General features: G+C 38.9%; 1 protein-coding gene across 2 annotated transcripts in view; it reads right to left on the bottom strand.

Moving 5' to 3' along the window:
• SYNDIG1 (synapse differentiation inducing 1) overlaps window positions 1-19,780 on the bottom strand; it is a 168,496-nt gene that overhangs the window by 72,354 nt on the left and 76,362 nt on the right. For both annotated transcript variants that reach the window (XM_049780228.1, XM_049780227.1), the window contains exon 2: window positions 11,723-12,278. In XM_049780228.1, coding sequence (XP_049636185.1) covers window positions 11,723-12,202 — 480 coding nt within the window. In that variant the 5' untranslated portion in view covers window positions 12,203-12,278. The remainder of the gene's footprint in view (window positions 1-11,722; window positions 12,279-19,780) is intronic.

The following is a 19,780-nucleotide window of genomic DNA, read 5'->3' as shown; positions in this document are numbered from 1 at the left end:
CTTTTATCTTTTAGGCATTGTGATTTGCAATCCTATGATGGAAAGAGTGGCATGCATATCACTTTACCTACTTTAGCATCCAGTTCTTGTCCTGTGTGATCATCTCTCACTATCATTGTCAGTGGTAGCGTCTTTGTCCTAATCCCCCTTGTGGTAAGCTTGCCACTAAGGAGCAGTCCTTCTGATTTTCATTTCTATTGTCTTTGGGTATTATTATCCTACTTTTTTCTAAATATCCCCAAAATGAGATCACTCCATTTCTCTCTCCCTATGACTCATCTCAGCATAATGCTCTAAATGTGTATCCATGTACTAGATAACTTCATAACTTCATCTTTTTTTTCTAATGGACGCATAGTATTCCATTATGTAGATGTTCCACAGCTTCTTTTTGTACTCATCTATTGTTGGACACTTGTATTGATTTTAGATCCTGGCTAGAAAAGTGCTGCAAAGAATATAGGAGTACAGATATCCTTTTTGTATTGTGTATTTGGGCCCACAGGGTAGAAATTATTGGGTCATTATGAAAGCTCAATTCATTTAGGATTTCTTCCTGGTGTGAAACGACCTCTTTGTCTCATAACCTTTATGAACCTGAATTTTATTCATGAATATGAATAAAACCACGAGGCCTTTATAAGGGTGTTGCTAGCTTGACTGTCTGCTAATCTTTAACTTTGAGACTGTGTTTGCTCTATTATATGTGTTTATTGAATACAGGAGACTTGGGTTCAATTTTCTTTTTTTTTTTTTTTTGTGGTTTTTGGGTCACACCCGGCAGTGCTCATGGGTTATTCCTGGCTCCAGGCTCAGAAATTGCTCCTGGCAGGCACGGGAGGACCATACGGGACGCCGGGATTCGAACTGATGACCTCCTGCATGAGAGGCAAACACCTTACACCTCCATGCTATCTCTCCGGCCCCGTGGGTTCAATTTTCTAATCCAGTTTGTGACTGCCCCTTGATGAATTTAAATTCTTAACATTAAGAGAGATTATTTTCTTGGAGTTTTGTGCTACCTGTCTGTAGACGTTTGGTGTGTTTATGAGTTTGCCTTGTCTTAAAGTAGATCAGTTAGGTTTTCTTGCAAAGTTGGTCCCAAATCTACAAAGTTCCTGAATTGTCATTTATCTGTAAAGTTGTTTTTTAAAGTAGTTCCTTTAAATCTGACTGAGAGTCTGGCTGGGTAATGTACTCCTTTTGATTTGTTAATTTCATTGAAGTTAATTTTCTTATTATATCCCCTATTGTCTTTGGGTCCAAAGTGTCTCTTTTGAAAGGCTTGCTATAAATCTTAGTGACACTCCTTTGAATGCGACTTCCTTTTTTGATCTTGCTACTTTCAGCATTCTATATCTATATTAGGATGTGTCTTGCAGTCTCTTTATTTGGTCTTTTGTTTTTTAACTGATACCTTTCAGCTTTCCTGTGCGTGTGTTCTCCAGCTCTGGAAACTTTAAAACAATGATGTTTTTGACTGTTGCTTCTTCATCAGCACTGAATTCCGACTGAGACACTAGTGATCGTTACATTGCTCCTCTTGAATTCATTCCAAAGTCCTATTATCAGCCGTTCCTTTATTTTGAGAAAGCTTTCCCATATTCTGTTGTTGTTGCAGGTTTATTTGCATCTCATCTTGGAGCTCACTGATTTTGTTGTCAACTGTTGTTACTTTCCATTGTGATTTTCATTTTATTTATAAAAAATCCCAGTTGACATATCTGCTTGTAGTTTTCTCATTTTTTCTCTCAAACTTTCCTTTAATTGCTTTTTATTCCATTGTATTTTTGAGCTCATTAAACATCCTCAACATTAATTTTCTGCAATCTATAGAGGTGGATATTCCTGCTTGAGTCCCCCGGGTTTACTAAGTATTGTGGCATTTTGAATTGTTTCCCCCATGGTGCTTGTGATAGTCTGAGTCTTTCCAATACACTATCCCATTACCAGGGAAGATTCTGGGGAAACATGGTGGTTGTAGTCACTTCTTTCCCCTTCAAAGAAATTCCCTTCCAATTTAGTGTGCCTGTGTAATTGGATAGAGCCTCTTGCACTGTTGCAAGAAATGTACTGTTTGGCCTGAACTTACTGCTACTCTGATAAGGATTCTAGTGTTCCTTGTTTCCAAAGCTACTTTTGTGTGTTTTTGAAGGAATGTTGATTAGAATAAAGGCAATAGCCTACACTATTGGGCTAATGTGCCTGCCATAGCCAAAGAGTCCTAGTAAAAGTTCATTCAGTACAAGAAGTCAAGATATGGACCTTATGTGATATGGAAGGGGAGATTATCTGGCAGATGTTAGCAAATTACCCACTTAGGAAACCATACCTTCCATTGGTTTAACCTGTGTGAGGAGCCAAGTGCAATTGCTCTTTCAGTTTGTTTGTTTGTTTGTTTGTTGGTCACACCCAGCAGCACACAGGGTTTACTCCTCTATGCTCAGAAATCGCTTCTGGCAGCCTCGGGGGACGATATGGAATGCCGGGATTTGAACCACCGTCCTTCTGCATGCAAGGCAAATGCCTTACCTCCAGTTTGAGTTTTGCCAGGTTCTGCTAGTTTAATCAGAGTTCACAGTCCTACCAAGTCTCACAGGTAGAAGGGAAGAGTGTGTTCAGGTCCTACCAGGTTGCTTATAGAGTGGGGAATTCCAATGTGTGCTAAGGAGTATGGTATAAGGCCCATTAAAATTTCTAACTTGAGCCCATTACCCATGGATTCTTTTTTTAAATACATTTTTGTCTGTATGTACTGTCTACTAGAAAATACATTTCTAGGTCCACTAAAATATGCGAAGACCTGAATCTAGCAGAAATTTTCACCAAGAACCAATACAGATGGTCAGAATAGCCTTCTTGGGGATCTTGATGTTGACCAAGGATCATCAATATAGTGAAAGTGTTGACTTTCTGAATATTGGGTAAAAACACTGTTGGTGTTTTTTTTCTCTGAGCTGTTTAGCCCTCCACCACTCGGTTCATGAAGTATTTCTATCAGAGTAAGATTAGTTATTGAAAAAGTTACTTCATTGCTTGAGAACGTAAATAGATGATTAAACACAAAGGGAAGAAAAAAATTCATCCCTAGCTCTGAATGGGAAAAGCTTGCTTTTTTTCCAGTGTAAGACTATAGTCCTGATTGTATTAAGTATAAAGTCAGTGGATAGTCCAGGAATTTAATAGGGATACGGAACTTCTGGAAATGAGATAATCACAAAAAAGCTTGGTAAACTCTCCTATTGACAAGGAGGCTATTTAATTACATATATAACATAAAAAGGCATGTGAAAAAAATCATGGAATCAAGCATACATAAAACCACACACAAAATTAAAGTGGTAGACATAAATCCAATCATATAAAATAACATATAATCAAATGAACTACATGCAAAAGGCAAACTTTTCACTCTAGTGATGCATTTTAATTTGAATTGACTTACAGTCTTCTCTATTGATTGCATATTTAGTTCAATCGCTAGCACCGCAATAGTTTCCCAAACCTTGCCATGAGCAGAGCCAAGAGTAAGAGAAAGGGACTTGCATTCACTGCTTGTGAATGCTGACTAGTCCAGTCTTTGCTGAAAAACAATATGGATATTCCTCAAAAAAAGTAGAAATTGAGCTTCCATATAATTAGACATATAATTAGAGTACATTCTGTAGGAATGTACCATGCTGCATTTCTATGTTCACTTCAGCACTATTTACAATAGCCAGAATCTGAAAACAACAATAGAGATGAGAGCCAGGAGGACCAGTGTATGGTAGAAAGCTTGCCACAAAGAGAGATGAGTGCAGTTAGAGTAGAGAAGTAAAGAGTATCCACTATGTCAATGATAGTTGGAACTTATCACTCAGGACAAGAATTGGGTGCGAAAGGGATAAAGTGACATGCATGATACCTCTTTATTAAAGATAGTGCAAGCCACAGTGTCAAAAAGGAGAAAGAGAAGCAAAATGCCTGCCGCAGAGAAAGATGGGGATGGGCAGGTGAGAGAGAAACTAGAAACACTGGTGGCAGAAAATGTGCACTGGTAAAGGGTAGTTTATGTTCTGTGACTGAAACTCAGTTATGAACAATTTCACAACCATAAAGTAATATTATAATAAAGTAATTATTAAAAAAAGGAAGTAAAGAAGTACACATTTAAACTAAAGGAAACAGGGGAAAGATCATGATAGGTATTACAGTAAACAACAGTAAAACAGAAAACTGAAAAAGCAAAAAAGTGATCAGTGAGACCAGAAGTCAACTTTTTAAAAAGGTAAGCAAACCAGCTAGATTGAATAAGGAAAGAATAGAAAATTTTAAGTTAACAAAAATGAAACAGTAGCTAGAACAATATTATACTGTTTTTTTTTAATTTTTATATAACAGGTAAAATGGAGTTTCATAAAATGTAACAGGACTCATAGAACAAAGTCAATAAAGAAATTGGATTATATCAGTAATCAAAAATTTTCTGATGAAGATAAGCCCAAACCAAGTTTCACTGGTGACTTCTAACAAAAGAAATAGCAATACAATGAAAATTTGTTTAGAAAATAGAGGGAAGACTTCCCAACTTATTTTGTGTGGCCAGCATGACCGATATAAAGTCAGAAAAATAAACCACACACACACACACACACACACACACACACACACACACACACAAGTAGTAGGATAATATTCCTCATGGACACAGACTTAAAATATCTAAGAAATAGCAAATCAAGAAGCATTTTTTTACAGCATAGTCTTGAGAGTATATTCCAATTGGGATTTGGCCCCAAAGGCAAGTATGATATGATTTAATATCTGCAAGTGATAAAATGTGACAGATCATATTCATGAAATAAAGGTCACCTCCCACTCGAACCCCTAGACGGCCCATGCAAGTGTTAGTATGGGTGGGATAGTCTCTGACAGGATTCAGGTTTGTAACAGCAGGTCCAGGATAGCTCAGCAATTTTAGGGAGGTGAAGACGGGGCCTGTGGCCCTCCTAGTTTTATTTGTAGAGTCTGAAATCTCAGTTTACTATATCATTTTCCACTTTATTTTCCTATCACAGTAACATTGCCATTTGAAGTATGATAGCTATCAGAAGCAGAACCTGTAAAGGCCAAAATCTGTCTCTCACGTGAAGGTGGCACAGTAATAAGACCTATTGTCCACACCGCTGAGAGAATAAGAGGGTAGAGATACCTGGGAGGAGCTTGCCAGATGCCTCATAAACATGCCTTTTGCTTCTCCCTTTTATTCAAGGGAAAAAAACTCATTCCTCTTGGCTACTATTTCTGAGTGATGATATTTCATGTGCTTTGGATTCCTAAAAGCTTTTCACCGTCACAAATAAATGGCAATACTATGCTTTTCAATATCTGATAAGCATCTGTAAAGCCAGAGGCTGTTCGCTTCTCAGGCCTTGCACTTCAACCACTTGGTTTTGTTTTAAACTCTCACTTTACATTTTGATGTTTTGGTTCCTGTACCTGAAAGCTCAGAATTTGTAAGAAAACAAGTGTCTTCCTTGCTGTGCCAATAACTATAGCTGCAGGCTGATAACCAGTGAAAGAGTGGCCAAAAGATGGGGGAGGCTCAGGACTGGCACATCAAGACCCACACCAAGTGTACCAAAGCATTCCAGAAAGGACACCTCTCTCCTTAGACAGAGTTAATGGCATCAGCCTCTGAGCTCGTAAATCCCTCTGAGGGCAGACTTTACGACCCTTCACTCTACCTTTTCACTCTCAGATCTTGAGTGGGGCAAATCATAATCTCTGTAAAGATTTGCAAAATCAGTGTTCCCTTAAACACCAGAGTATTGAAGGTAAATGGAAAACTTGTAAAACTGTATGTTGGGTGACAAACCCCTCTGGATTTGGGATTTCCCCTCTACAAATGCTGAGGATAGATCTCCTCTGGGAGAGGGACAAAGGGAGAGATAAGAGATAGTCAAAGGGACATATGGGGACATTGGTGGAGGGTAGTAGACACTGGTAAAAAGATTTGTGTTGGAATATTGGATCCTTGAAAAATCAGTCACAAATATCTTTGTAATTCATGGTGATTCAATTTTTTTTTGGGGGGGGCACACCTGGTGGTGCTCAGGGCTTACTTCTAGCTCTGTGGTCAGAAATTGCTCCTGACAGGATCAGGGGATATATGGGATGCCGGGAATCGAACCCAGGTCCGTCCTGGGTCAGCTGTGTACAAGGCAAATACCCTACCACTGTGCTATCTCTCCAGCCCATCGTGATTCAATTTTAAAGACAGTCACAGGAACTCCAGTGACAATAGTTCCTGCTCTTATTCAGGGCTTTCTGAAAGTCTGATTTTTAGAAAATACTATTAAATTACATAAATGAAGGGAAATGTTCTGAAAGGGATTAAAATCACTTTTCTTTCACTTTGTCTTAAGTAAAACTGCCTTCAGGGAAGACTTCCAGGTCAATCTACACTGTGGTTTTTCAGTGAAATGGCCTTGCAACCATGGGCATTAACTCCATTCAATCAATCTCAAACATTTTACCAGAGTTCAAACATTTTCTGCTCTGAATAAACACTGCAGCAACACATTTTCAAACCATCTTATACTGACTTCGAATTTGTCCACGTGACTTGCTTTGGCCAATAAGACAACATTTCATACAGGTAAGGCTTAAAAAGCTTCTGTAGGGGCCTGAGTGGTGATGCAGGTGGTAGGGCATTTGCCTTGTGCGCGCTAACCTAAGGTAGACCGTGGTTCAATCCCCCGATGTCCCATAAGGTCCTCCGAACTTGGCTTGGGGGACCATATGGGATACCAGGGATCAAACCCAGGTCTGTCCTGGGTCAGCCGCATGCTAGGCAAACACCCTACCACTGGCGCTATCGCTCTAGCCACTAAAATGATATTTTAATCTAGTAAATTTTGGGGTAATTAGTTAAGTATTTTTTTGTCCTGCCCAGTGGTGCGCAGGGGTTACTCCCGATTCTGAGCTCACAAATTACTCCTGACAGGCTCCTGGGCACATATGGGATGGCAGAGATTAAACCTGAGTCAGCTGTGCACAAGGAAACACCCGACTAGCTTTGCTATTGCTCTGGCCCCTAAGTATCAAATATTAAATGAAACTTATTCCTTTATCATTTCTTGTAATGAAAAACATTGAGGCCGGAGAGATAGCATGGAGGTAATGTGTTTGCCTTGCATGCAGAAGGACGGTGCTTCGAATCCCGGCATCCCATATGGTCCCCTGTGCCTACCAGGGGCGATTTTTGAGTGCACAGCCAGGAGTAACCCCTGAGCGCTGCCGGGTGTGACCCAAATGTAAGGTAGTCTTTTGCATCACTTTGGTCCTTTAAGTACTTTGTTAATTCATTTTTTTAAAAAATGTCTGTTCTACATATACATATGTGAGCACATACATTTCTATTCCTATTTTTATCTTTTTTGGGTGTATGACCTGTTTCTGTTTTCCTCTCTGTCCACCCCCAAATACACCGACAATATAATGTAGCACCATTTCTCCCTGCAAAGGCATACTAAAAAAAGGCACACATATAAAAAAAAAGCTCTTATCTACTAGGGATAGGAACTCATAGTTGTTTACAATACAGGGATATCTCCTACCTTGAAAATATGTCACGTGGACTCAACTTAGACCTCAGGTGATTAGACACCATCCGTCCAGCCTTGAACCCTGGATCCCAGACACAGAAATGGCACAGTTCTTCACAACAGCTGCAGGAAACAAATCCCATCCGGGACAGCCTTAATACTGCTGGGTCACCAACAAGTGCCAGCTCTAATATGATATCCTGACAACGAGGAAAATGGGAACAACTTGACCTAAGAGCAGGTTATCCTACTGACCAGCTAATGATAAGACAAAATCAGAAGACTTGTCACCCTTTGGGAGGTCCAAAAGCCAAGATTGCGATTTACAGATGACTGGCTGCTAGAACCATGACCAGACTGTATATATTTTGGGACCAATAAAAAAGTCCTAGTCTAGGGTTTGAACTACGAACTGCACAATAACCATGATCCCCAGTTCCAAAGGTCTGGCAGAGACAATTGCAACAGAATGGGGCTTCTGGAAACACGAAGAAAGATGCTATCCTAGATGCCATCCTAGGTTCAGTGCAAAGACCAAGACCACCAACCACAGAAGATGGATTAAAGTGACACTGAGGGAACAGAACTTCTAGAACCACAAAGAAAGACTTCATCATAAGTCCCACTCCTGGATCTGTGCAGATACTGAGATCTCTAGATACAGAGGTCTGATTTTATCACCCAGGATGGAGCAGAAGTCTTCCAAACACCACGAAAGCACCACCGGGAGAGTAAATGATCCTGAACAGTCTAGCAGCCCCGGGGTGAGGGAAGAGGATATGGGAGGTAGGACGAAAACAGAGGTGTAGGGAGGACAAATTGGTGATGGGAATCCTCCCTGATTTTATGTATATATGTACCTAAAATATTATTGTCAACAATATGTAAGCCACTATGATCAAAATAAAAATTATATTAAAAAAAAGAAAACCTACAAGCAGAGATGATTTGAACAGATAACAAATGATCAGTAAATAAGGATTTTAATTTCTTTCCTCAGTTGAAAATAAGATCTGCAGCTTGAAAATCTGGATCTGGCCACTGAACTAGTGCTGGAGAGTCAAGCCAGTACTAGTAGTTCTTAAGTGGAGGTTAAGGGGACCCCCTATGGTTATTGGCTTGTAGGCAGCTCTCAGCCAGTTTCTCCCCCAGGGCTTGTGTGTCTAAATTTATATTTTGTTTGTTTATGCTCTAATTTGAGATGAGCCATACCCACTGTAATCAGGTCTAACTCTGTGTTAAGGGATCACTTGTGGCAGTGTTCAGGTGGAACTCAAACTAAGATCAGTTGCCAGGCCAGAATCTTAATCCCTTTGGTCTGATTTTTACTTTTTCATTCTACTAGTTTTACATTTTACTTGTTTTGTTTTTATAGTTCCTTAAAATGTGAGGTGAAATTGTTTATTTGATCTTTCTCTACTTTGCTGATATAGCCAGTATTGCTCTGATTTTCCCCCCTTCATACTGCTGACATTGTAGTGCATATATTCTGACAGTTTGTCTTCATTTTTGTCTTGAGGATTCCAATTTTTTTTCTTTGATTTTTCATTGATCCAATCATCATGAAACTACAAGTTGTTTAATCTCTAAATGTTTGACTATTTCCCATGTTAACTATTTCCCAGTTTTCTGTTTATGGTTGATTTTTAGTTTAATTCCACTGTGATATAAAAATACACTTGGTAACATTTTCAAATTTCATAACTTTATAACACTTGTTTTAATAAAACAATAAAAAACAAGTGTTAATAAAACAAGAAAACAAGAAAAATTAGACATTAAAAAAAGAAAAACAAATAAATATTAGAACAATCAATATATATTGTGACTCTTCTAAATAGTCATTAGCTTTCTTGTTTTTCAATGAAAAAAAGTGTACACACAAGTCAGGAACACTGCACAGAAAGTAACTTTTATAAAGTTCTAAATCACCAAACTAACTCTTTTTAGTGATGCCATAAATTCTACATGAATGTACTAACAGTTTTAATTGCATAAAGGCACCACGCCTGTGTCTTAATTTTTTCTCATCAGAATTGGGAGAAGGAACATTTCTAGTCCAGGTCAGTTATAATCTGACCAAATGCCTATGAAGCAGCCCAATATTTAACCTACTTTTTATTCCATTGATGTCACTGGGTTGGCCTCCTATTGGCCGGGGTATTCATTCCAGCATGCCCCATCTAACTACTAGTTACTATAAAATATTAACATACAATAGGTACCACTAGTACAGGTGACATGCAGTTAAAGAATCTTTTGGAGAGACCACCACCATTGCTATAAGACAGAGGAACATAGTTCATGCTCCCAGTGACTGGACATCTCTTCAAAGGCCTGGAACCACCAAGTTGAAAGTTTCGTCCCCGTAAAAACCCTGCATCCTGGAATTTAATGTAAGAGACTGTTTCTGTGTGGCTTTCAGATTTTTCTAGAATTCTAAAACTACACCAACAGTGTAAAAAAAAAGTTGCAATAAAAATGGGTATAGTACATCTGGCCCCCCCCCCCAAAAAAAAAGTAGATTTAGATGTACTATGAACAAGACCTTTGCATTTGATATTGGGTTTTTAATTTTTTAAGTTTCTTTTGCAAGTTCAATCTTATGACCTTGTTAAATCTTGAGGAAAGAATAAAATTTTCTGAGTTTAGTTCATTGTGAAGTTACAGAAGATAATTAAGACTCTCAACACATATGCTAATCTCCTGTTTCCCTTCACTAACCCTAGTTTCTGTAGGTATTTATTGGATTGATTTATAGCTCTGGGTGGTGCTCTGGGTTTACATCAGATTCTATATTTAGGGATCACTCCTAAGAGTGCTTGGGGGATCCGATATAGTGCTGGGGATCTAATCAGGCTTGGCCTCATGCAAAGCAAGTGCCTTTCCTTCTGTACTATTTTTCTGGCCCAGTGCAAGTTTTTTTTTTTTTGTGGGGGACACAACAGCAGTGCTCAGGGGGTAACTCCTGGATCTGCACTCAGAAATTACTCCTGTCAGGTTTGGGGACCATATGGGATGCTGAGGATCAAATCTAGATGGGTCGTGTGCAAGGCAAACACCCTATCCACTGTGCTATTGCTCCAGTCCCCCAGTGAAAGTTTTCGAGGACAGTTTGTGGATATAAATAAGGAGGGTACAATGAGGCCCATAAGGTGACCAAAATATTGTGGACCTTTTAGATTTTTAGTGATGGGGATCCCATTCCTCTTTTGGCATATCTCCCCCATCTCCTCATGTTCTGTAGGTCTTAGCAATTCTAATGAATTATGTTTAATCTGTTCACAACATTCTATTAGGTTGGGGTTCTCTTTCCATCTTTCTGATGATCTTCCTATTCTTCTTCAGATGTTCTACACCCTGAGAACAGAACCCTGAGTATGCTGTGAGTACTGCTGGGGGTGGCCCCAAATAAACAAAAACAATAGAAGAGGAGGCTGGGAGATAAAAAAAGGCAAAAGGTCAGTTGCCTCAGACACATCTAAACCACAGAACCATCAGCACTGTAAACATGAGGCCCAAATTACATATGCATTAAAAACTTGCACAACAACAGGCATTTAAAACAAGCCTGTCACAGAAGAAGGAGGGAAGGGGTGAGAAACTGGGGTTATCAGTGAGGAAAGTTGACATTGGTGGTGGGACTGGTATTGGGGCATTATATATCTGGACATTAATCTGAACAACTTTGTAAATCATGGCGCTTTAAAAATAAATTCTAAACTGCAACTTCTGATTTTCCAGTCTCCTATGGCCTGAGGTGCATTCAAACTTCTCAGACTACACCCATTCTTGCAGATAACCAAAGTGGTGGTTGTATCTCCTCAAAGTTGTCAGACAGTCTCAAAAGACCTGCTGGCAACCATTAAATCCATTCGTAACTCTATCTCATTACATTGGATCATCTCTAGCTGGAATACTGGTCAAAGGCCCCACTGGGCCTTGGCCATTTAGATTTTATCAGTTCCTTCCATCTTCTACAGATAATCAGTTTAAGTCAAAGACTCCATGAAGGCCTTCAGTCTGTCTGCATTTGTACACGGGAATCAATGGCCTAATTTCTGCCAGGCACAAATCCATTTCTGCCCACCACCCATCCCTGCCGGCCTGTGATAACTACATGATCTGACCTCCAGCTCCTGGAATTCCTCGTCCTCCTCCACATCATAGGAGAGTGTGTGAATCTTGATATCGTCTGAGGAAAGGTCGATGAACTTCCCATCGGGGTACTCCAGGCTCTCTTTGGTGGGTGACCGTTCCTCAATAAAGGTGGTCTCACAGCAGTCAGCGGCTACTCCATCCCCCCAGGAGCGCAGTACACCATCTGAGTAGAGGATGATGTTGGGGCGAAAGTGGGACTCCACTGACTGTTGCAGGGTGTTGGGGTCCAGCAGCTGTTGAACTGGCTCATTCCTGCTGCTGTCCAGAGAGGCTGGAGCTGCACTGGCCACCGCCCTCCGGCTCTGGTACTGGAGGGCTGGGTACACAGACACCAGGCCATCTCTGTTTTCAGCCATTAAGGTTCTGGTGTTAATTAAGCCATTCCTCTTGCCAGCATCGCTGATTTTACTGTGTGCAAGCATGGCCTTCTGTTCAATGATGCCCTCCATAGTGCTCTCCTTCCTGCAGGTGTTAGGTGGGTGGGTTGGACCTAAGGGTCACACTTGATGCTCGGACCCATTTCTCCTGGGGAGAAAGGAAATGGAGATAAGAAAAGCATACTTGAAAAAGGGTTAATCTTTGGGGTTTGAAAGATAGTATAGTGCATAGGGCACCAGCCGTGCACACCCTCTCCCCCCACCCCCATCACCACATATGGTCACCCAAGCACCATCACGTATGAACCCTGAGCTCAGATTCAGGGCCACCAGCACTCCCAGCCCTCCAAATCAAAAGAAAAAGTGTTAATCCTTCACTCAGGCGTCTTTTCCACACAAGAACTATCATGTGATACACAGTAACTGGGAGAGTCAACTAATAATTCGACTCCTACATATTCTGCAAATTAAAAAACTGCTTTATCATGGCAGATAGCCAGAGTAATCTAGAAATCAATTACCCACATCTCTACAAAGTCTCTGCTTCCAAATGAAGGAAATTCTACACAACTGGAACTACTGCAGTTCTAGAAAATCCTCCAGCTGCCAGCAGAATTCCTGAAATTCCTGGTATAACCCAATTCCATTAATATAGGATGGGTCCGCAGGAAAAATAAAGCTGTAAGTATGGAATGGAGATGAACTTATCTCAGGTTCATGTTTATTCATTTAACAGACACACACACCCCCAAGCAAAGAAGAGTTTAAAATAACCATCTCCCCAATATATTTTGAAAACAAATGACAGGAATACACACAGTTAATATACAAAACAATTTTCCTCGCTGAGGAAGCACTTGTGCATTCTAAAACAATAGAATGCCCCTATTTGAATTAGCACAAACCCACACCTGTCCAGATGGCCTCTGCATGGTCACAGGAAGATTTGAATGATAAACAAGCTAAGTAAATACCATCTATATATTGGGGATGCAATTAGAAACAATTTCCATTTTCTTTCTGAATAGTTCTCCTTTCTAGGATTGTAAATCTTAAAAAAGACGATTATTAAGTTTAAGAATTTCGGAGAGAAGGACTAGAGAGATAGTACATTGGGTAGGGTGCTTGCGTTGAATGCAGCAATCCCAGTTTTAATCCCCAGAATTCCACAGGGTCACCAGGCCACCACTGGGGGTAATTCCTAAGTGCAGAGCCAAGAATAATCCCTGAGCATTGCTGAGTGTGGCCCAACCCCCCAAATAAACAAATAAACAAGAATTTTGGAGATAATATATTCAATCAGATTTCCCTCCCTTCAAGTTTAAATACATTTTTGTCACATTGATCATAATAGGCTAAGTTTCAGCTCAATAAAATATGCATCTAGAACTGCTTATTCTTTTTAGGCAATATGATAGGTGCTAACAAGAATACAAATATTAGTTCCTAATATAAAAGTGGAATAAATAACAAAATACAGGTCTGCAAAAACTGCTTAAACAACGAGCATCCCAGAGAAGTAGACAGCATACAACTAAACTATTTTAAAATGGGTCCAGGTCAGAGACAACTGCAGCAGTTGCGTCCTCGCTTTCCAGGCTGCAGAGCAGGGTTGCTCCCCAGCTCCGGCGAGCCCTGTCAAGCATGCCCAGGGCGAGAGGGGCTCAACTCGCAAGTGCACAGGCCCGCACCCTCTTCGTGGCGGTGAGCATGCTGAAGGCCTTTCTGAAGTAGCAGCACGAAGAGCATGAGAGGCCCGAGTTTGTCGCCTTCCCCCATCTCCTTGCCCTGGGGCGATGGTACTCACATCCTGTTCCATAATTCGCACCTGAACCCCCTGCCAACCAGCTACCAAGATGACTAATACGTGAGACCCAGCGCCCAGGCCTGGGCACTGCAGCACTTGCTTGGACCAATCTCCACACGGACCAGAAACACGTGTGGGACCCCAATTCACCGATGCCCAATTTCCCACCTTCCATTCCTCTGCTTCCAGCTGGGAGTGGCTTAAATAAACCTTAGATTGGTCATGAAAAAAAAAAAAAGAGAATATTTTAAAATGAGTTAAAAGTAATCAAGAATATAGAAATTATAAGAGAACAACATAAGTTAGAATTGCAAAACTTAGAAACAATGTGATTTGCCAGTAGAAATTAAAATAGAACTCAGGAAATAATTATAAAGAGAAAGTTATTTCAGAAGTCATGGCCAAACCAGAAAGGGCATGAATGAATAAAACGAGTGATTCATACCTCGAAGAAAATAGAGAGAATATGAAAAACAGGAAAACAAAACAACAAAAATAAAAACAACCCACCCTTAAATTATAAAACATGAGGAATTTTAATGATATGAAATACTAAAGCAGACAAATCTCTTATTTGTGAAATGGTTCTAAGGACTGTTTGAATTAAGCTGAGAAGAATTATTTCCAAGCAAAAGTCAATGATAATAAAATCAAGAATTCTAAACTTTTACAATTTAAATTTAAATGGGCCTGTTATATTGGCAGGCCAGGGGCCAAAGGGTAGTAGGATAGGATGCACTCTGGATTCATTGGTGGAGGGACAGAAGTTGAGACTGGTGGTGGGGAGGGCCTGACTCATGATATATCTGAAATTCAACTATGAAGGACTCTCGTAGATGACAATTGTTTCAATAAAGCATTGTTTTTTTTTTTTTTAAGAAAAAAGAAAGGACAAAACAGAGAAGGCAATAGCAGAAGATAAGATGTTGCCTACCTTAAAGATCTGGTCCAAAGTGATTAATCTCCAATACCAAAGATGTGAAGTTGGTTGAATGCTTTACAAAGCTTAAATTATTTAAAAAAAAAGTGATAAATTTAGAACAAAGTTAAAGGAAGCCCAGCATATATTTAAAGGAAATGTTGGAGAAGAAAATAAATAATGAATGAGTAAACACAAAAGCTATGTTTTAAGAAAAATTTCCTGCAATTGTTGGAAAGGTGCAATAAAACTAATCAATCATTGTATAGAGTAAATCTAATAAAACTTAAGGAAAAATAAACAAGAAGAGTGATGCATGGTTAAGTAGAAAACATACATCATGAAAAAGCCTAAGGAATTCAGATGGTCATCAGACATAACTAATCATTAACAGAAATGTTTTATAACAGACACCAAGTGCAATAGGATACCAAAGAAATGCAAGAAAATGATACAGAGTCAAGGAATTTTATATATAATCAAACTGTGCCTATAAGTTTACAGGTTAGAGGTAAGCAAACAAGCAAGCATTAATGAGTTAGAAACAAGTATCTAGATAACATTATTTTTGTGTGTAATGTAAATTAATATAAACGGCAAATGCAAGGACTATAGTGATAGGGCAGGTTGTTGTCAATGACTACTAGCAGAATAAAAACAGAAAGCAGAAACTAAAAAGCTTTCTAACAGAAAGTCATGCTATCACCACGAAATCTGCTTGCCAAGCAAAACAACAAAACAAACCTTTCTGTAATCAAATCCTGGTGCCTATCAGTTATAGGAAATTTAGATGACAAAATAATATATCAAATTAAATCATGGGTTCATGAAACTAGTAAGATGTAGAATGTGAAATACACATTTCATAGAATGCAGTCTATACCACCACTAGAAAAAAATAGCCCAGTAAATTTAAGGACCATCAGGGATGGAAACTAGAAACTCGAAACATATCAAATAATTGTATATGTAAATGTTACTTGGATCTGATACAAATAACCTGAGATCTTACATATGTGTATGCAAATAAACACATGTATTTTCACACACAGGTGAATATTCATACATATTTAGATATGTGTAAATATATTCATACATTCATAAATAAGGACACTGGAGAAATAGGAGCACTAGCTTTATGGTTGACATAGGACCTTTTGTAATTCTCGAAGGTATATGAAAAATATTTAAAAAAGAGATTCATTCTGGAAAATAGTGAGTGCTCAATAAATATTAGTTGACTGAAAGACTGATCTAAGTGAATGAACAAATGAATTAATGAATAAAACCTCCTCAGGAAGAATAAAACAAGAGCAATAAAGTAAGATGTAAAATCTATGTAAAGTCTTACTTCATTAGTAAAGTAAATTATTCTTTACTAATAAGTTTTTAAAAGATTATAATAATGCTTTTATTCTTTTCTATAGCCTTGAAAAATATTCCTAGAAATATAACTTAAGAGCTCATATTAGAAAAATAAAATGCTATTCTATAAAAAAAAGAGATTCATACTAAAGTACTAGTTCTTGAATCATATGTTGAAAGGTTCATACCAGAAACACTTATAAATACAAAAATTACACAAAGTCTAGAATTTATTTTAAAAACATGTAGGTATGAAGGAATGGGGAGAAAGATATGGTGAATGCTGAATTAACTATGGCCTATGCCATGAAACAAAGGCAAAGAGGTAGGGCTTGTTTGGATGAGTTCCAATAGAAAGGAAACAAGGAGGAAAATCTAAAGGAGGTAACACAGGCCTTATTTCGATGGTCTTGAATACCAAAGAACAGTTTCTTTATTTTGACAAGCTATAGCATAGTGGAGGTAATTCTTGGGTTGAATGTGTAAGTGTCTAGGCAGGTTAAGAAGACTGATTATATGAAAAGCACAATTAACACAGAATTCTGGCTTTAGAACACAGTCTACTTCTTCTAATGCTCTTGACTTTCAGGAGTGAAATGAGGCTTGGTACCCTCTAGGAACCTTGAGAATGTGATGAACCAAAAATCATATTGTTTTGGGCTCTGCATATTTCCTCCTTTGATTAATAGACCACATGGCAATAATTGGAGCAGCAATATGATGTTCCTGTGTGCTGCCACACCAGACGATAGAGTTTATCCTGAGGGAGGGACATGGGTGTCTGCGACTATGCAGAAAAATATATGCAAAAAAAAAAAACTATGAGCTTCACATGATTTAACGAAAAGGGTAAAGGTTTTTTGTTTTTGGCCTATACTCTGTGGTGCTCAGACTCCTGGCTCTATGCTCAGACATGACTCCTGGCAGGCTCAGGGGACCATATGGGATGCCAGGGATTGAACCCAGGGTGGCCAATTGCAAGGCAAATGCCCTACCCGCTGGGCTATAACTCCGGCCTCAAAAGGGTAAAAGTTTAATGAAAACAAGTAACAGACCTGTACTGCATCCAAGTTTCCCACCTAGAGGAAGAGTGTTTTGCCAGGATAGCAGGTTGGGAACACATGGGTGTTAGAGGGGCTGACGCTGTCTCCAAAAAGCCCAAGGATAGCTCTTGGCCAGAAGCCTGGCTCTCACTGCACTGCCCAGCAACTGGAAGTGGGCACACCTGCGCAGTCTTCCAAGCGTAAGTCAACTGTGACATATCTTACCTGGGGTCTTCAAGTGAGAACTTCAGTTTGTTTAACTGGGAGGCTAGATGAAGGAAACAGGAAATGATCTAGACCAGTGGTCGTCAAGCCACATGCGGCTCTTTACACTTTTTAATGCGGCTCTTTTGTGTGCTGGGCAGCAGCTCCAGGAGTCAGGACTCTGCTCCTAGACTCTGTCGGTGCATGCCCTGTGTGGCTCTCAAAATAAATTTCAATCCTGGTTTTGGCGAGATTTGAAAAGAGAGTTGAAAAGAAAGGTTGCCCACCACTGGTCTAGACCCCCAATACCTCTCATGTCAATGAAATGAAACTATTCATGCATAATACATGGAAAAACAGCTATTAACCACCTCTGAGTAGAGGAGCTATCCAGGAAGAGAAAAACAACATAAATTGCCTTTAAATATCCAAAATGAGCTACTTAGAAAAGACCTCCTAGATAATTCATTTCAAAGGGAACCTGGTGTGGATTAGCATATTTTGCAACAACCAAAAATAAGCCTGCTGGACTTAGTCCATTCACTCTGCAAATCAATAAGCTGACTAATTAAACAAATGAGGGTGTGTGGTCACATAACTATGTGTCCTCAGTCCTAAGAGAATACTTTCTCATTACCAATTGATAAATTGGAAATCTGGTTCCATGTATCAGCTCCAGAAGATAGGATAATTTAAGTGTCTCTTTTAAAACAGGGATCTATCCACCCCAACCCATCATCCAGAAAAATAAATGCCTATTCCAGTAACCATATTCATGATGGTAACTTTCAAATTCTCCTGGGTATTAGACCACAATTATAAAAGGGAAAACAAAAACCAGTATCCAGTAAGGAAGAGAGGCAGGTAAGACTTGAGCCCACACATGCCTGGTATTTCCCAGTTTGTCTCTCAGATGAAGCTGACATCTGCATCTTCAACTCATACATATCAAAGGTATATGGTATTTCAGGATGACCCCAATTCTCTTTTGTTTCAATAAGTAATTGCATTCAATTTAGCAATAAATATCAGCATTACTGAGAAAAAATTCACACTCCAGAAAAAGCCACCTAAATTTTCAAGTATATAATTTGAATCTATTCCCAGGGTCATGAAATCCTCTTTATGTAATTCCAAAATATTTCAGTCTCAAACCATTTAAGAAGTCATTCTCCCTTCCCAGCCCATCCAGCCACTAATTTGCTTTCTGCTACTAAGGATTGGATTGTTCTGGGGAGTTTGTGCCATTGAACACACAGAGCAGATTTTTTTGTAACTGATTTATTTCACTTAACAAAATGTGTTGCAGTCTATGTCTGAATGCATTCCTTTTTATGGCTGAATAAAAGCCTCTGGTGAGTATGGTGCTGATGATGGAGGGCGTGATGGGTGTTATCTTTGAATTGCTAGATAAAACTAGACGAATTAGTATTATCATCTTGCTTGTTCAATGTTTGGCAAAATAGTACATCCTTCTTTGGCAAATATATAATGAGAATAAAAAAGATTGTAAATAAAAACAAACGCTCTGCACATTCTATCTGAAGAGAGCGTAGGACATTTCACAGGTGACCAGAGACAAACACTGTACTGCAGTAAGATGCAAATGAAAGCTCCTGGCATACAGCTCTTTTACTTCAACAACAGAAGTAAAACCACAGGCTAAGCCTATTCCTCCTGTAAAAGACAAAATTTAGATACTGCAACATAACGTATGCTTTGTAAAATTTGAGTTTGATATTAGAATATTAGGGGTTTATTTTGTTAATAACCGGATTTGAATAATTTTATGTTCTGTTGATGCTAATTCCTAAAGCATACACATTTGTTCAATACTCAGGCATGGTCCACCAGAAGGATATATTATGAATATGGCAGAATTAAATACAAACATTTCCCTGTAGAAACTGGGAATGTATTTTATAGCTAGCATTTTTTTTTTCCAAACTTGACTAATGTTTAAAGGGTGCTTTTCCTCTGAGAAAATAACTAGAAATAAAATTAAATGAAAAAATTTGGGAAATAGTCTTGTAAGCACACTTCTTTTTAAAGAAAGGCATAAATAAATATGTAACAACAAATAAAAGTATCAAAAATTCTTGCATTTCTCTCTTTTTCCAAGCCTAGGAACAATTTAAAAAATCTGTGTCTCTATTATCCCATTTTCTCCCTACCCATTCATTCCCACACCCAAGAAGAACTCATATACCTTTCATGGGAAGACCTAACATTTATATTACTGGATTTAGGATTCATTTATGTGTTAGGTAAAGGAATGTTCCAAGTAGCTCCTATTATCCAAACTTTGTGTC

This window comes from Suncus etruscus, chromosome 9 (assembly GCF_024139225.1).
Source record: "Suncus etruscus isolate mSunEtr1 chromosome 9, mSunEtr1.pri.cur, whole genome shotgun sequence".
Lineage (NCBI taxonomy): Eukaryota > Metazoa > Chordata > Mammalia > Eulipotyphla > Soricidae > Suncus > Suncus etruscus.
The sequence above is the reverse complement of the archived record's forward strand: the minus strand, read 5'-3'. Positions and strand labels throughout refer to the sequence as shown.